This window comes from Asterias amurensis, chromosome 9 (assembly GCF_032118995.1).
Source record: "Asterias amurensis chromosome 9, ASM3211899v1".
In the NCBI taxonomy this organism is placed as follows: domain Eukaryota; kingdom Metazoa; phylum Echinodermata; class Asteroidea; order Forcipulatida; family Asteriidae; genus Asterias; species Asterias amurensis.
In genome coordinates, this window is record NC_092656.1 from 12884176 (window position 1) to 12901462 (window position 17287).

Consider the following 17287-nt stretch of genomic DNA (forward strand, 5'->3'; position numbering starts at 1 on the left):
GTTTGTTGTGTATTGCTTTTCGGCAATGTGTGTACGGTTAGCTGTGTGGCGGGTCTATTCGAAACAAACAAAACCCGAATTTTAGATGCCTGTGAATTTCCACTTCAGTGTATGCTTAGAGTCTGGGTAAGTTCCATTTCAGACACGTATTCTTCATTGGTTTCCCAAGCACATAATTAATCAAAATGTGTTCATTAAAATTTGCTGCTGTGGAGTGTGTGCTCGTTTGGTGCAGCTGCAGCGTACAATGTTTAATATGTGTGGCGTTTTGCCTACATTACAACGTGTGCATAATATTGTATACGGCGGCCTAAAAATACACAACAGTGTGTTGAGGATTGACAACACGATGAAACTCGAGTGTTACGTAAACAACACTATTCCAGCATAGCTTTATGATTCAACATAGTACATGTAGCATATGTTCCAGCGAGTTCAAATTGTAAGTGTTTGTTGCGCAGGCACTCCAGCAGGCAGGCCTGGACTGGAGATTGTTTTGGTGGGTTGTAATTGTATGTACAGAAAGAAATGTTCATAATCATACTCCATTTTAATTTTTATTTCTCCGTGGTAAAGGTTCGTATAATTTAAAAGACATAATTTTCTAAAAGCAAAATAGTTGCGATAACATATTCCTCCTTCCGATGGCGAAGCCGGAAGTCGGGAGGAGGTAGTTGCGATATAACGTAACCCTCCTGCCGCAAACCAACAAAAGTTATGGTATCAAGTCAACAGTCTTAAATTGTCACTGAATTGGACAGCGCCATCATTTATTTATCAGTTGGTGTACCTAAATTTATGCACAAAATAACTAACCTGTGAAAATGTGAACTCAATTGGTCGTCGAAGTTGCGAGATATTATAATGTAAGAAAACACACCTTGTCACACGAAGTTGTGTGCTTTCCGATGCAATCTAATTTTGAGGTCTCAAAATCGAATTCTTCGAAAATTAATTCTTTCTCAAAAACTATGTTTCTTCTACATATCAACAGCTCTTCATTGCTCGTTACCAAGTAAGTTTTAATGCTAACAATTCTTTTGAGTATAATATCAATTAATTGCCTATAAAGGAACACGTTGCCTTGGATCGGACGAGTTGGTCAAAACAAAAGTGTTTGTAACTGTTTTTTATAAAATGCATATGGTTGGAAACATGTTTTAAAAGTAGAATACAATGATCCACACAAGTTTGCCTCGAAATTGCGTGGTTTTCCTTCTACTGTGCGAACTAACATGGTCGGCCATTTATGGGAGTCAAAATTTTGACCCCCATAAATGGCCGACGTGTTAGTCGACGAGGTAAAAGGAAAACCACGCAATTTCCAGGCATGTTTGTGTGGATCATTGTGTTCTACTTTTACAACATCTTTCTACCCATATGCATTTTATAAAAAACGGTTACAAACGCTTTTCAAAGACCAACTCGACCGATCCAAGGCAACGTGTTCCTTTAAGTGAGTTATAATGAATTTTGATAACACATCTTCAGAAAGGTAAACAGACACGACCCAATTTAACGTTGTCTGTCCATCTAAACCAGTGTTGAAGTAGGACTAACACCTACAGGTAACTGCTATAGTCCAAGTTCTTTGTCATAAACCATGACAACTTGGTCTAGTTTGTTAAAAAAAATTGTTGACAAATCTGTAATGCTCAATCAGTTAAAAAACTGGCCATTTCCACTGCACCATTTAGTACAAAAACATGCTACACTTGTATGTTCACAACACCGTAGGCACCCATCGTAAGTTGTATTCACAAGTTTCAAACAATTATAAGCTCTGTTCATTTTACAGTCAAAATATCTCCTAAAGCTGTAAAGCACGCACAAATTGTGCTCAGCAGAATACGGTTACCTGCCAAAATGACTGGTATTTTGCTCAAAAATGTGTCTGGAAAGCAATTTGTTCAGCTATAGGCCGTTCTTGAAATTGAGCCCGTACCAAGAGAATGTCTGATGTACATAGTGCACTACAAATACTACAATTGATCAGTTACTGAACAGAACTTCCCAAGTGCTTTGTGTACAGTGTAAACAATTGTGCTGATTGTGAATGGGGTATAGCTAAAATCAATACCTTTCCACAGACGATAATGTGAAGGATACATTATTGAAAACTTTATAATTTCAATCATTGAGTTGAATACCAACCCACACAGTGAACCATCAACGTTCACAATGTTTAGTTGTAAACAAATTGATTATTAAACAAAAATATCAATGTAATATGTACAGACAATATTTTGCTTTGGTTCGGAAGACAACATTAATGGTGGTTTGAAAATTATAGGCTAATAAATGTTCATTTTCAAGAAATGTCTTCAGTGAAATGGAAAATTACATTTAGCCAATTTTGTCCATACACATCACAGCTTTTCCATTAAAGTAACATTTAATTCTATATTATTTGTCCACTGGCAAGGTTAGCTAAAAGGTGCATATTTTATATAATGGCTGCTGTGGCACAAAATCAATTAAATTGGCAAGGTTCCCACACCATTTAACACAGTGTATTGCAGTTAAAGGGATGCTGCAGCGAATACAAATAAAACAGTTAATTTTGCTGTCATTTATTTCTGATATATGTATTGAACATCAATAAAATGTGTGTTGTTTATTCTCGACATATCTGACTTGCGTAATTTGCGAATAAGTCATGCCCCCCCCCTTGTGTGGATTGTTACCGCCCCCCCTACCATTGACGTCGCATCGGGAATTCAAACATTATCGTCAGCAAAAAGAGTCTGGTCCCTAACTACACGCCCCTAGGTACCAGGCCACACAGTGCACACGTCTCTATGCACACAGCCAGAGGGCCCGACGGCTCGGGTTACCGACATGACGTCACGTTTATGCAAATGAAGGCTCCCTTTTAGGGGCGGGGTGGGTTTCCCTAATCTCTTGAAAACCATTTTTAAAATACTTGTGCATTTAATAAAAAATATATCAAAATATTTCAGGTTTAAAAAGTCATGTTTAATCGTTTTAAAAATGAAAAAACAAAACAAAACTGCAGCCACCCTTTAAATACTTGTATGTACACAGTACATACTTTCGTTCAAATGTATGCAATAATTGTACAGCTGTTGTACTGTGGTAGCCTTTCAAAACAATGGCACACATAATACCATTGTCAGTGCCACTACTTTTTGTTGTCCCTGTATTGTGTTGGTCCCTCTAAATGGTCAAGGCTATCCTTTGCTCCATGAACTTCAGTAGGCCTACAGTGTCTAGGGTATTGTTTATTTTGTTATCCTTAAAACTGATAGAAATTGAAACTTCATGTAAATTCAATTGTCCTGTAGTTCCCAAAACAAACTAGACTCAAAACTGTCTGCTGTTTTTTTAGTTGAAAACATTCCTGTCTTATGACTAATCAAATTCATTGAAACTTAACATTTAACATGTTTAAAGCAATCAGACAACACATGAGTGACAATACAGTTTTACTGATGGCTGCGCTGTCTATTCTTTCTATTTTGAAAAAAAAAAAAAAAACATGATTTAAATTTTTTTTTTTTAAGAATCAGTATAAAAGGGGGTATTTGAGGAATCTTCACAGGGCATATTGAGAGTACCTTCGGATGCCAGCAGACCATTTCCATGATCTATGGATTTCCTCGGCATGCTTTTTTCACCTGATCAGTAAAAGTGTTCCCCAAACACCTTGAAACTTATAACTCCAGAATCAAAAGCTCAGATTTCAGACTACAGTACCTTCTTTAACTTTAGACACTAATTTCAGACTACATGTACAATGTATGTCAACAATGACTCTCACCCTTGTTAACATTTAAAACTTTTAAAAACAACCTTGACACATCAAAATGGTGTAACACAAACACTCTGGGTTTTTGAAATTTTTGTTTTCCAAAAAAAATAAGCAGAGAGAAAAATATACTTCATACCAGGATAACCCTACTTCTCTTTAACAAAATGTTCAATTGAGTGTACGTGCAAACCATGAAACAATTCAACATCAAGTGAAGAAGAGTCTGGGATGTGTGCACAAAATTTCCAGTTGCCCACTTCTATGGAAACCTAAACATTCTGAACAATATGTAATGTATTCTGGTGTGGTGACAAAAATGCTGGCAAGTAAACATGCCCAACACAAGGAAGGTCCTTGAGGGTCGCATGATAATTCAATTCATGGTTTGTAGACTCAATGCTATCAGCAACAACAATAGCAACTTCAATAATAATAATGTTCTCTGTCTCTATCTTTTATAGTCGGGTGACTTGTGTCTTCTGTCAGGCCAGTGACGTTCGATGAAGAGTCTTTTATGATACATGTAGCTGTGACAAACAACTGGAGACAGCATTGAAATCTCTGTGTTGTGCACTTACGGGACTTCAATTCAAACTCGGTCAATAAGGCACCATGGTGAACGGCTTGTTAGACTGCCTTAAAGAGGCTAATCTTGCGCAGTACACAACGAACTTTCTGCAACAGGGTGTAAGTAGTCTGGACGTCCTCAGCAGCTTGACAATTCAGGAGTATTCGCAGTTCGGGATCACGGACCTCGCTGACAAGAAGCGTCTCTTCCGCTTGATCCACATCGTTAAGAGTGTACAATCTCACAAAGGTAAAAATGACAAGCCTGAAGGACAAGGGGGAAGCGTTAGCCGTAGAAAAGGAAATCGATCTCTGGAGGATTTTTCTGTCAAAGGCCATCAGGGAACTTCATCCTCAAGCCAGCGAAACACACAACCATCTTCGCTGAACAATTCATGGAATATTTCAGAGAGATCTCCGAGGACTAATATGAATAAGTTCCAGCCAGAGGGCCTTAGCTCCCAGAAAAATAGCTCCAACCAAAAAATAAGTGAGGACAGTCTTCTTTCCGTAGCCAGGAAAGAGCTGAAGAAAGGCACCTTGTCGCCAGGTACTCTACGCAAGCTGGAAACCCAAGGGGGAATTCTCTTTGTGAAATCCACTACCTCTACCTCACCAAAGCTCAGCCGACGGAAGCCCAGCGCCAAGAAGAAGTTACCCCTGCGAGAATCCCTTTCCGATTCAGAAGTTGGCGACTCAGATTTTACAGACGCCAGTAGTATGCCGATCAACTCTACGAACTTTGGAGCACCGCAAATCCTGAAGAGAAGTTTCATTGGGGTGATCGACCACTTAGATGGCTCGGTCTACAACTACGGCATCCCTGACCAAGAGCAGAGATCCAGCACACGGCATCAGGATTACCAGGGAATACAGGGTACCAGCAGTGATGCTGGGGAAAGAATCAAGGTGTGCGTCAGAAAGAGACCTTTGAACAAGAAGGAAGAACGAGAGAACGAGGTGGATGTTGTTCAGACAGAAGGACGAGGGACGGTTGTCATGAACGAAGCGAAAGTGGCGGTAGACCTCACCAAATTTATGCAAGTGGTAAATATTGATAGCTTTGTATTTAAAAATTAACGATACTTTATTTTCATACAAAAGTTTCCAAATGGCTTTAAGATATTCTAAGGAAGTGTAGTTTTCGAAATGAAAAAGCTTAATTTGCATACTCTCTCAGAGTTGAAAAATCAGGCCTGCGTTACTACTGTTCTTCGGTAGGTGAATATGTTTAAACATTTACCTGCAGTTAAGGCAAAGTCGCTGGTTTTACATGTAATTCTGCACATCTCTTCAAGGACTGAACAAATGTACAAGGCTGATAAGCTTAACACCCAGTAATCCCATTGAAACTGAAGTGAACACAGCCTTTAAACCCCCTTAAGTATTCACTGATGCATTGAATTCGTTGCCCATCCACCGCTGGTAATCCTCATGATAAACTGTGGGTTCATTAATCCCATGAACAGTTAGAGCATAGAGCAAGGAGATTAGACCATAGAAACAGAACCCTGGTACCTTGCTGGTACACAGTGAAGACATCTTTTCTGGTAGTGGAAACTTGCGATGCAAATAACAGGTTGTTTGGCAGATAGGTAATCACCCACTCACCCACTTGCCTAACTGGCTTGACTGACAGCTCAATCCTGTCATGATACCCAATTAATTTGCCATAGAGGTAGACCATGGAGGAAGAAGCACAGCCAAGAGCCAACTACACACTGTTATGTTGTGGCTACATTTGTGCTGATTGTGTTTCGCATCTTTTGTATTTTTGTAATTACAATTTTAACAACTTTAATATATGTGATTGCACTTTATTGTGGGTTGATTGTGGCAAATTACTCACATTGGTCAAAATGAACAGAAGGAAGTTTCTTCCTTCAGGAGGAAGTTCTTTCCTTGATGGTCAAACACCTTCTATTTTATGAATGTTAGATCTGAACTGGAAGTTCTTTGTACTAATACGTCATCATCCCTCCAAACAACAGTTGGTTGGGCTTTAGAGATGTGAAGTTTGCATGCACATAAGCTAGAACCGAACCATAGAGAAAGGACCATATTAGAAATAAGTATAGGAAACTGTACTGTGTGTTCTGTGAGGTTGTGGGCATACATGTACCATAGTGGATTTTTCTGCAAACTGTTTTTGAAAGATTTAGATTTGTGAGGATTATAGACAAAAAGAATATTTGTCATGATTTCAATGCAGATTTCAGAGACATTTTAGAAGGTTTGCTGCCTGTCTGGACTGATACTTTACAAACTTTACTTTAACAACAGAGGCAACTACCTATTCCTGGTCATTGCCTTGCTACCCCATTAAGAGTTCCAATACCAGGCCTGAAACTTTACGGAGGCAACAAAGGCGATTGCCTCCGTGGCCCCGGGTTAATGCCTTGGTGCCCTCCGTGGCCCCCGGTTAATGCCTTGGTGCCCTTGAAATCCTTCAGTAGAAATTTACAATTTCCTCATTATAGGGTGCCCTTTACTAAAGAGAAAATGCCTTGGTGCCCTTGCCCTTTCAAAAACGAAGCATACAGGACCGCAATACATCCCTCATTCAGCAGAGGTGCCCTTTGCCAAGACAGAACTTCAATGTCCTTTCTTACTAGTTACAAGCACAAAGTAAATGCCTCTCATGGCAGTACCGGTAATTGAACTACTTGAGATGATTCTGTTTTTATTTAATTTTTTCCAGCACAAGTATCACTTTGATGAAGTGTTCAGTGAGTCCTGCAAGAACGAGGAGGTGTATGCTAGGACTGCAAAGCCACTCATTTCAACCATGTTCAACCGGTAAGGAGTGTTAGGGCCTGTAGACCTAGACTCTAGTTGTAAAGTCAGTGAATGAGGGTTCTGCCCACTGTGGTTGATGCCGGAAAACCCGCCCGGCACTCAGGATTCTCTGACCACCGCTGGCAAAATTTTCTCTGTTTCTAACCACTACACAGTTTTGTAATTAAGGCTGCAATTTTCTGTCAAAGTTTTTTTTATGGATTGTTAGTAAGGCCAATTAAAAAAAAAACAGTTGATCGTCTAGATTTCTTATCCAAAAAGAGGAGGATGAGGGCCTTTTTTTTTTTTTTTTTTCCTCCAAGATGTCCCCTTAGTATTTCAAATCAAACAGGCCACCAATTCTTCAGTTTGAACCCACCGCAAACTTATTTTATATCTATTTGTTGCATGAGGACCCAGGTTAACAGGATTATTTCACTAAAAAGATTCGTGTTGTTGGGAAAAGATTTGGGAAAAGCCTCTAAGCCAGTCATGATATATTTATTGTGTCCAACTGCATCAATATTTTTATGTCAAGTCTTGAATCAACCTACCCACATATACCATAGGCGGCAGGATTTTCCCTCTGTCATTCAAATTCTGGCTGATTGCGGGAGAAACAAGTGATATTTTTAACCATCTTCTTGTATTTCCGGGTCACCAGTTTATCATTTCATAAGTCATGAGCTAATTTATATCAGGGATGAGATTTGTCAGTCTTGTCTGATTTCAGACTTTTCAAAAGTCTACCTTGTAATAAAAAATGCTGTACTTTTTTACACATAAAATAAGACATGCTCTTTGATCGACTTCTCTAGCACTGAGGATACTTTTCACAAAAGCTCCTTGTAATCTAGAACTCCAAAGGGGGGGATCAAAAGGTTGAAGTGCCATCATTTCAATGTATCCCCTAAGATTTGAATCCCAGTTTCAGACTTTTTTGTCAACATTGACTCTCTTCCCTGTTATATGTCTTGTTAACGATGTTATGATAGGCCCTATACCATCAGAAAAGCTTTTCTCCCAGCAAACTTTAAAGACACTGGACACTATTGGTAGTTGTCAAAGACAAGTCTTCTCATTTGGTGTATCTCAATATATGCATAAAACAACAAAGCTGTGTAAATTTGAGCTCAATCGGTCATCAAACTTGCGAGATAATAATGAAGACAAAAAAACACCCCTGCCACACGAAGTTATGTGCGTTTAGATGGTTGATTTCGAGACCTCAAGTTCTAAATCTGAGGTCTCAAAATCAAATTCGTGGAAAATTACTTCTTTCTCGAAAACTATGGCACTTCAGAGGGAGCCGTTTCTCACAATGTTTTATACCATCAACCTCTCCCCACTACTCGTCACCAACAAGGGTTTTATGCTAATAATTATTTGAGTAATTACCAATAGTGTCCACTGCCTTTAAGTCATTGCTATAAAAATACAAGAAGGCTGTATTTAATCACCATTCGTTATAAAATTATTTCTTAAAATATTTATTTAAATCATTCAGCTGTGGTGATTTTCGATTCATAGCAATTTTGGTGTTTGTTACTTGCGTTTTCATTATTTCCAAGATGGCGGTAATGATAGAACTGGTGATGGGAACCTTTTTAGCCGTCTTTGTTTCCTTAGTTAATGGATAATAATCTCATTCATTGCCAGAGTAACTAACACCTGTCTCAATCACATTCACTCTTTGACTACTTTTTTGTTTATCCCTGGAACTGTTGTAGAGGAAAAGCCACCTGTTTTGCGTACGGACAAACGGGCGCCGGGAAAACGTACACGATGCTTGGCAACAGTGTCATCAAAGGACTGTACCTCCTTGCTGCAGAGGACATCTTTGCAACGTTGAACGCATCCAGGAAGTCTGGAAATGAGCTGGCAGTGTGGGCAAGCTACTTTGAGATTTACTGTGGACAGCTTTTTGATCTGTTGAACGATCGACAGAGGTAAGTTCTGATGAAAAAACTGTGGGTTTTGATAAATTTATGGGATTTGAGTCGACTGCCAAATGTAACAAGATGTAGGCCTACTAGACAGAATACAAGTATGTATGCTGTATTTTAGTAGTTGTAGCCTAGAAAACATCTGATGGACGGTTTGGGTCAAAGATGTTGGTACACTTTCATACTATTGCATTGCAACATTCTGAAGTGTTTCTGGGTTTTTGACTTTTGCCAAGTCACAACCCAGGATTTGTATCCTGAAGCAAGTGGTTCAATCTTAGCGTGATTGGAGATGAACAACTTTCAGAGTTATCAGAAATTAATGGTACATTGTTTGTAATGAAATAGCCAATTTATAATATTTTCTTTAGTCGTGACTGAGTTGCAGTTTTTGTGTAGTGTCAGAATTCCTCTCTCTCTTTTTCTTTTTAATTAAAGGTACATGTACATTACTATATTCCTTTCCTTCTGGGCAATTAATTGATCATTTTTATGTTTTGACCTTTTGTTACCCAGGGTACATGCCAGAGAGGATTCTCAACATAGAGTGTGTATCGCAGGCATCAGGGAAGTGCAAGTCAGTGGGACTCAGTCTCTAATGCAGGTATGTACAGTGATTATTATCCACAGGCCTGTGAAATATTCGCTTTAAAGCCATTGGACACTTTCGATAAACAGTATTGTCGAAAGGCCCACACTGACTTCATGTATCACAACTGATGCACAGCTTGGTGCACATTACCTTTAATTTGATTTAGAAGGTATAAATCGGTAATTTGAATAAATGTTTACAAATTGTTAAAGCCATTGGACACTTCCGTTGTCCAAGGCTCACACTTCGTGTACCACAACTTATATATAAAATAACAAAACTGTGAAAATTTAGGCTCAATCGGTCATCGGAGTCGGGAGAAAATAGCGGGGAAAACCCACCCTTGTTTCCGCGCGTTTTGCCGTGTCATGACATGTGTTTAAAATAAATCCGTAATTCTCGACAACGAGAATTGATAATTGTTTTAATGTTTTCTCCAAAAAGTAAAGCATTTCATGGAATAATATTTCAAGAGAAGTCTTTTACCATTACATGTACCTTCTGTAAACCCTGTTATTTGTAAAGTTATTTGTAAATCTGTTCCAAAAGTGTATAATGGCTTTAAACCGAATAATTTTTTTTATATTTTTTTTATTTTTTAAAGATCACCATTCTCAGCTCACTGTGCAAGGGCCAAATTTCTGTGCTAGCTATGTAAGCGAAGAATGCTTAGTAACGTGTACGTGTAAATCACTCGCGCACAATCAAAATTGCCGTGCTAACCCGTCAAATTGTTTGCTCACAGTATAAAAGCAGAGCCCTGAAAAAAGGCTTTGAACAGATTTGTGTTTATTTGAAACTTTTGAATTAGAACAATTTGTTTAGTGCCTTTTTTTTTGCAAGTTCACTGGGGGGTTAATTCTTTTTAAAGAGCACACTTGTAAAGGCAGGGTCTTAGATTGGTTTTTGTCATCGTAATGCTGATTTAAATAGGCAAACTTATAAAGTAAAAGATACACTACCATACGTAATAGTCACATGCAAAAGTTTCAGCTGAAAATAGTCGTACGGTAGTTTAAAGGGAATGTACACGTTTGGTAATTACTCAAAACAAATATTGACTTAGAAACTGACTCGGTTACGTGCATTGGAGAGCTGTTGATAGTATACATAAAACAATGTGAGAAACGGCTCCCTCTGAAGTAGCGTAGATTTTCAGAAAGAGTTTATTTCTCACTAACATAATAAAAGACTTCTAGCTAGAATGTCTTTTATTCCTATCTGAAAGCACACAAATTTGTCCAACAAGGGTTACTTCTCTCATCATTTTCTCGCAACTTCGATGACCAATTGAGTTCAAAATTTTCACAGGTTTGTTATTTTTGTGCTACATGTATGTTGGGATACACCAAGTGAGAAGACCGGTCTTTGACAATTACCAAACGTGTACTGTACCTTCCCATTAATTCAAAATGTCGAATTCATCGAGTTTAGCAAGGTGACAGCAGGTACCAACCACATTACTCTGGCTGCAACAATCCTGAACGTAACACCAACCCTCTGAAATATAAAAAACAAGAAATGATTCAATTAATTTGGGGTGATCAATTTTGGGATGATCATTTTTTCAAAACCATAATATTTTGAAGGGAATTCTTTCTCAAAATAGTTTATACTGTCAGAACAGCTAGTACTTCTCACCAATTACAATTTTTTGGGTCATTACTTTGTGCAGTATCTTTACCAATCTGTGACCCTGCCTCCAAATAGAATACGAGGTATTCATTGTTTGTGGGATAACTGATAATTATCCCATTGTGATGCGCAACCTGGGCCAGTGTTTGTGCTCATTAAATAAATAATGTATTAATTTTTATTACATGATTTAAATGATGATTCACACATGACGTGTTTGTTATGCAGCAGATTATTTTCTTGTCATTTAATGATTTACTTTTCGCTTTGTGATTAGTTTGTTACTTATAATAATAATGATGGGCATTTATAATGCGCCGGTATCCATCTAAAGATGCTCAAGGCGTAGTGACACAATAAACAGGATAAGTTTTGAAATCGTGAGCCTTGAGGGAAGTTTTGAACAGGTCTATTGATGGAGAAAGTTTAACATGATCTGGCAAGTCTTTCCATAATGAAGAGGCAGCAGAAGTAAACAATCTTTCACCCCTAAAATAGTATAATTATTATTATTTTTTACCAGTCAATTTCCCTTGTTGTGTCTGTACTCATAAAATTAGTATTATGCCAGTTTTATCACAGCAAGAAAAAGAAGGATCATATTTTCTTTTGTGCAGGTAATTACTACAAGTCGGGCTAGGATTAGTATCATTGTAATCGATATTATTATTATTATGTGTATGTACTTCCCCTTTCATTATTTAAAGGCAGTGGACACTATTGGTATTTACTCAAAACAATTATTTAGCATAAAACCTTACTTGGTAACGAGTAATGGGGAGAGGTTGATAGTATACAAATATTGAGTGGCTCAGAGTGGAATGGGAGGAATATTATCGCAAGGTAAAATTTGGACTGTTCCATTTCACGAGACAAAGCCGAGTGAAATCGAACAGTCCAAATTTTACCGAGCGATAATATTCCTTCCATTCCACGAATTAAAGCCACTCAATATTTGTTATAACTGACAATGATCCTTGTCATTTGATGTATTTTAAAAGACAGTATAACATTATGAAAAATCTCACAAATTACTGGTTCGGAACAAATTGTAGAAATCATATAGCGCCGCGTAGCGGCAACAATGCACAAATTTAGTAGCAATCGAATCACAACCTTTTGCACAGGTGCTCCTTTGTTTTAGCAGTGGCGCTGTACTGCTCAAAAACATTGGGAACAAGGATGCTCCTGTTGAATGGGAAATGCTATTCCCCATGGGCGAATAGGTCTTTTTGGTCGCTGGTGCGGATGGGAGTAATAGTGAATGTCACGTGAAGTAAGTTCCACCAATCAAATGACAAGGATCTGTACCCTATGTCAGTTATATAATATAAAACATTGCTGAATGGCTCCCTCTGAAGTAACGTAGTTTTCGAGAAAGAAGTAGTTTTCCACAAATTTGATTTCGAGACCCCAGATTTAGAATTTGAGGTCTCGAAATCAAGCATCTGAAAGCACACAACTTCGTGTGACAAGAGTTTTTTATTCTTTTATAGTTATCTCACATTTTCATCGACCAATTGAGCTCAAATTTTTACAGGTTTGTTATTTTGTGCATTTTATGCTGAGATACATTTGTACACCAAGTGAGAAGACTGGTCTTTGACAATTACCAATAGTGTCCAGTGTCTTTAAGAAGTAACCAAACACTGTGTGAAGCTACTTAGTTAGCAGTCACAATCTCCAGGAGATGACCCCCTAATGTACAGGTCAACAGCCTTACAAATATTTACACTCCTCCCCCTCGCTTAACAACAATTAAAAACCGATGTCCAATCTTCATCACTGAGTGGTCCATAACTGTTTGCCTGGTACCTGGGCATAGTGTCACTACCATGGACCTATGACACCCTCAAGTCATAAACACACTCAATCAAAATGAAATTGATATTGAATGAAGCATGACAAAAATGTTGGATTTAAAGGGAAGGTATCATTTGGTAGTCACTCTTAAAATTATTCAATAAAACTATGGAAGCCTACAACAGTTTTTGCTTGTATAAAGCATTTTGAGAAACATTTCACTTCAAAGTAATTTGGTTTATAAGAATCTAGAAATAAATCATTTTTATCCCATAGTTTAAATCTGAGTTACTGCGCTCAGACTATGTGTGTTACTATTGGGGATTATTCTTTCGCAGCCAGTGAACATTTAACTTGACAAGTCCGGTGGGCTTGTGTTTTTTTTAAAGCCATTGGACACTTTCTGTAAACAGTATTGTCCAAAGGCCCACACTTTGTATATCACAACTGATATAAAAAATAACAAACCTGTGAAAATTTAAGCTCAATCAGTCATCGGGGTCGGGAGAAAATAACGGGGAAAACCCACCCTTGTTTCCGCACGTTTCGCCGTGTCAGGACATGTGTTTAAAATAAATCCGTAATTCTTGATAAACGAGAATTGATAGTTGTTTTAATATTTTCTTGAAAATAAAGCATTTCATGGAATAATATTTCAAGAGAAGTCTTTCACCATTACCTTCTGTATACCCTGTAAGTTATTTGTAAATCGGTGAACTTTTATTTGTTTTTCTGTGCCGAAAATGTACAATGGCTTTAACTGATCAGCTCTGAGTTGATACCCAGATCCCAATAACTGGTATTTGTCAAGTCTTTACTCGTATGGTGGGTTACAAAACTCTAACAAAATGACAACATTAGTCCCCATTCTTGTTAACTGTTTTTCTCGTTGTCTTTGTTTACTTTGTATTGCCATGGTATTGCCAAGTTTGGTTGTGTATTGCGTTTCAAGTACTTTGCTCTTTGGACCAAGATTTATAACCTACCCTTCATTCGTTCATTATAATAATATTATCAATTTTACAACGTATCATGTCCCCATCTGGACTTTTTCAGACAATTTTTGTTTTCGTTTGTTGCAATTCTGTATTTTGTATGGTCCACATTTTCAATGATTTTTTAACTGACCTTGTAGCTGTTGTATTTTTTACTGCAAGTGTACTGTAAATCACGTGCAATAGCTTCAGCCCGCAATGCATTTATTTTAACAATAACCCATTATGAATGAATGCATTTAATGAAATTAATGCTACACAGCAGGCATCCTGCCCCTTTAAACTGTTTCCCTAGCAGGTGGCTTAGATGGGTCAGAGTTTATTATTGTCTGAACATTAATCTTCATAGTTCGAGGTCCCTATAAAGGGGTGGACCTAGGACCTTGTGAAGAGATACTTCTCACATCTAGAACGATTGACTCGTTATTGCAAGCTAGAGGGTGACTGCTCAAGCATTTTAATGGTGACATTACTAGTCACTTGTCATTCAAAGTTACTGTGCTTTGGTCTGCGTTGTGTGAATGGCTTCAGAGCGTGTCATTTAGTGAACATTTGATGCCTCCAAGGCATGGAGATTATCATCCGATTGCCAGGGTCGTGGTGGAACTCCTTTTGGAACTTTTTGTTGATATGAATATTTTTGTCAACTGCCTGGAGGTATAGAGGTAAATGTGGGATTGAAATGTTTACACGCTCTCTATGGTTACTTGTACTGTACTTGCATTGAACTATGGTTAGAAAATCACTCAATGGAAACTTGCTCAGACATTTTAATTGCTGCTCATCTCAAGCCTGCCACCTTGGAGACAACAGTGTGACCTGTAAGTTTAAATAATGATGTCTATTATTATAGGCACAAAACATGTGTAAAAGACCTCATTGTCATGATTGTTTGTAGGTCAATAGTTGAGAGGCACAATGAGTACACAAAAGAACATTTCTTTTAGGGGGAAAAAACTGTGTGGTTCTTGATTGTCTTTAGCTGTGTGTAGTTTTCAAATGCGTTGCTATAGTTTGCTGTTTGTTTTTCAAATTTTAAAAGTATTAGTTAGGCCTAAAAAATTAATCTTGAAAATTTACTCTGTCTTTTGAAATGACATACACTGTAGGCCTATCACAACTTTATAATTGTGTTGTATTTACTACACTAATACGGTATTGAAACGGACCAACAGTTTAAAGGCAGTGGACACAATTATTAATTCCTCAAAATAATTGTTGGCATAAAAACTTACTTGGTAACAAGCAACGGAGAGCTGTATAGTATAAAACATTGTGAGAAACGACTCCCTCTGAACTATAGTTTTTGAGAAAGGAGTAATTTTCCACGAATTTGATTTTGATACCTCAGAATTACAGTAGATTTTGAGGTCCTGATGAAATCAAGCATCTAAAAGCACACAACTTCGAGTGACAAGGGTGTTTGTTCTTCCATCTCGCTACTTCATTGTCCAGTTGAGTTCAAATTTTCACCGGTTTGTTAATTTGTGCATATGTTGAGATACACCAAGTGCGGTCTTTGACAATTACCGAAGGTGTCTGACAGTGTCTTTAAAATACTGAACATATCCAGTGCCCTTAGAGGCCACTGTACATGTTTGGTAATTTTGTCAAAGACCAGTTTTCTCACTTGGTGTATCTTTATCCCCATGCATAAAACTAACAAATCAGTTATGTTGACTCAATTGGGCATCAGAGTTTCAAGAGATCAATAATGCAAAATTACATCCTTGTTGCACAAATTTGCGTCTTTTCTACAGATGCCTAAAAAGGCTTCAGTCCTGAAGTCTTTGATTATTTGAGTGAGAATGTACCTTTCTTCCAAAAATACACTATTTCAGAGGAGAGCCGTTTCTCACAATGTTTTTAACATCAACAGCTCTCCATTGCTTGTTACCAAGTAAGTTGTTATTAGTGACAATTATTTTAAGTAATTACCAATAGTGTCCCGAGTACCTTTAATGAGTACAGTTGTACATTCATGACATTTGTAGTACACCTGTACACATGTGTAACCATGGTTTAACATAGAACTGTCAAGTTATGGACTAGGAAGGTCACATGCAGTCAACAGTTTGACATCAACTGTGACAACACAATGTTTTGATGGGACTTTTGCTGGGATGAATATTCAGCAGATGTGCCTCAGGGTGATCAGTTAACATCTGATGGCCTCTGATCATTGTACTGGTATGTGCACTATGTTGGACAGTATGCAAGGTACATTGTAGTATGTAGTACCAGTATAAATATCCGAGCCATGGTTCCTTTGGGCTTTACATTCTTCTACCTGGCCTCATCCAGGGGTTCGGGAATTTTGCATTCTTTATGCTCTCCATTGTGTGCATTGCCAGTGCTCCGTTTTGAATCCAGTCCCCATAAGTAAGTTCATCCAAGTAAGTAACATTGAAGCTCTGCAAGGTATGGGTAAACGGAAGTAATTATTAATAGAAAATTGCTGGGACACCATGATCCCTTTTGGGATAATTTCAATGTATGTGTTTGGAAAAGTAGACTACGACTTTTTCTTTGAACACATGAAGGTCTATATTGAGCATTGAGCTGAGAAAATATATTTGGTTTATGCAAACTGTTTCTGTATAGCCTGACATTTCAACCCTAGTACGTAGAGTTTTTCTTGAAAGCTAACATGAGAGAAAGACTCTTCTAGACTTGAAATATCAGGCCATCTAACTCTAACTATTTATTTGCATTTTTTATAGGCTACATTTTGTACATGTTCATCCAATATTTAATTTAACCGAATGGTATGTATGCATACATTGTAGCTAAACAAAAAGGGGTTAAACTGTACTTTTGTGCGTTTTCCTTGTAATGTAGGTTGTGGAACAGGGTAACAAACTAAGAAGCAAAGGTGTATCAGGAGTCAATGCAGACTCGTCCAGGTCACATGCCATTCTACAACTCCAGCTTCAGGATGGAGGAAGGCGCAAATTAGGAAGGTAGGTACAATACAATTGCAGGAAACGCCCCTATTTGAAAAGAGGAAACTAAATTTATATCTAATTTTTCAGCCAAAAATCAAACTTAAAACCAATAGCACTCCATTCATGTCTATTTTAATCAGTGATTAAAGGCAGTGGACACTCTTGGTAATTACTCAAACTACTTATTAGCATAAAACCTTACTTGGTAACGAGTAATGGGGAGAGGTTGATAGTATAAAACATTGTGA

At 37.8% G+C, this 17287-nt stretch overlaps 1 protein-coding gene across 2 annotated transcripts in view; it reads left to right on the plus strand.

The window, feature by feature from the left end:
- Window positions 1–17287, plus strand: part of LOC139941534 (uncharacterized) — a 33508-nt gene continuing 16221 nt past the window's right edge. Inside the window, exons 1-6 of one of the 2 annotated variants that reach the window (XM_071938075.1) lie at window positions 1–126; window positions 4237–5389; window positions 7044–7141; window positions 8851–9069; window positions 9583–9670; window positions 16933–17054. In XM_071938075.1, coding sequence (XP_071794176.1) covers window positions 4388–5389; window positions 7044–7141; window positions 8851–9069; window positions 9583–9670; window positions 16933–17054 — 1529 coding nt within the window. In that variant the 5' untranslated portion in view covers window positions 1–126; window positions 4237–4387. The remainder of the gene's footprint in view (window positions 127–4236; window positions 5390–7043; window positions 7142–8850; window positions 9070–9582; window positions 9671–16932; window positions 17055–17287) is intronic. The other variant, XM_071938076.1, reaches the window with a different exon arrangement.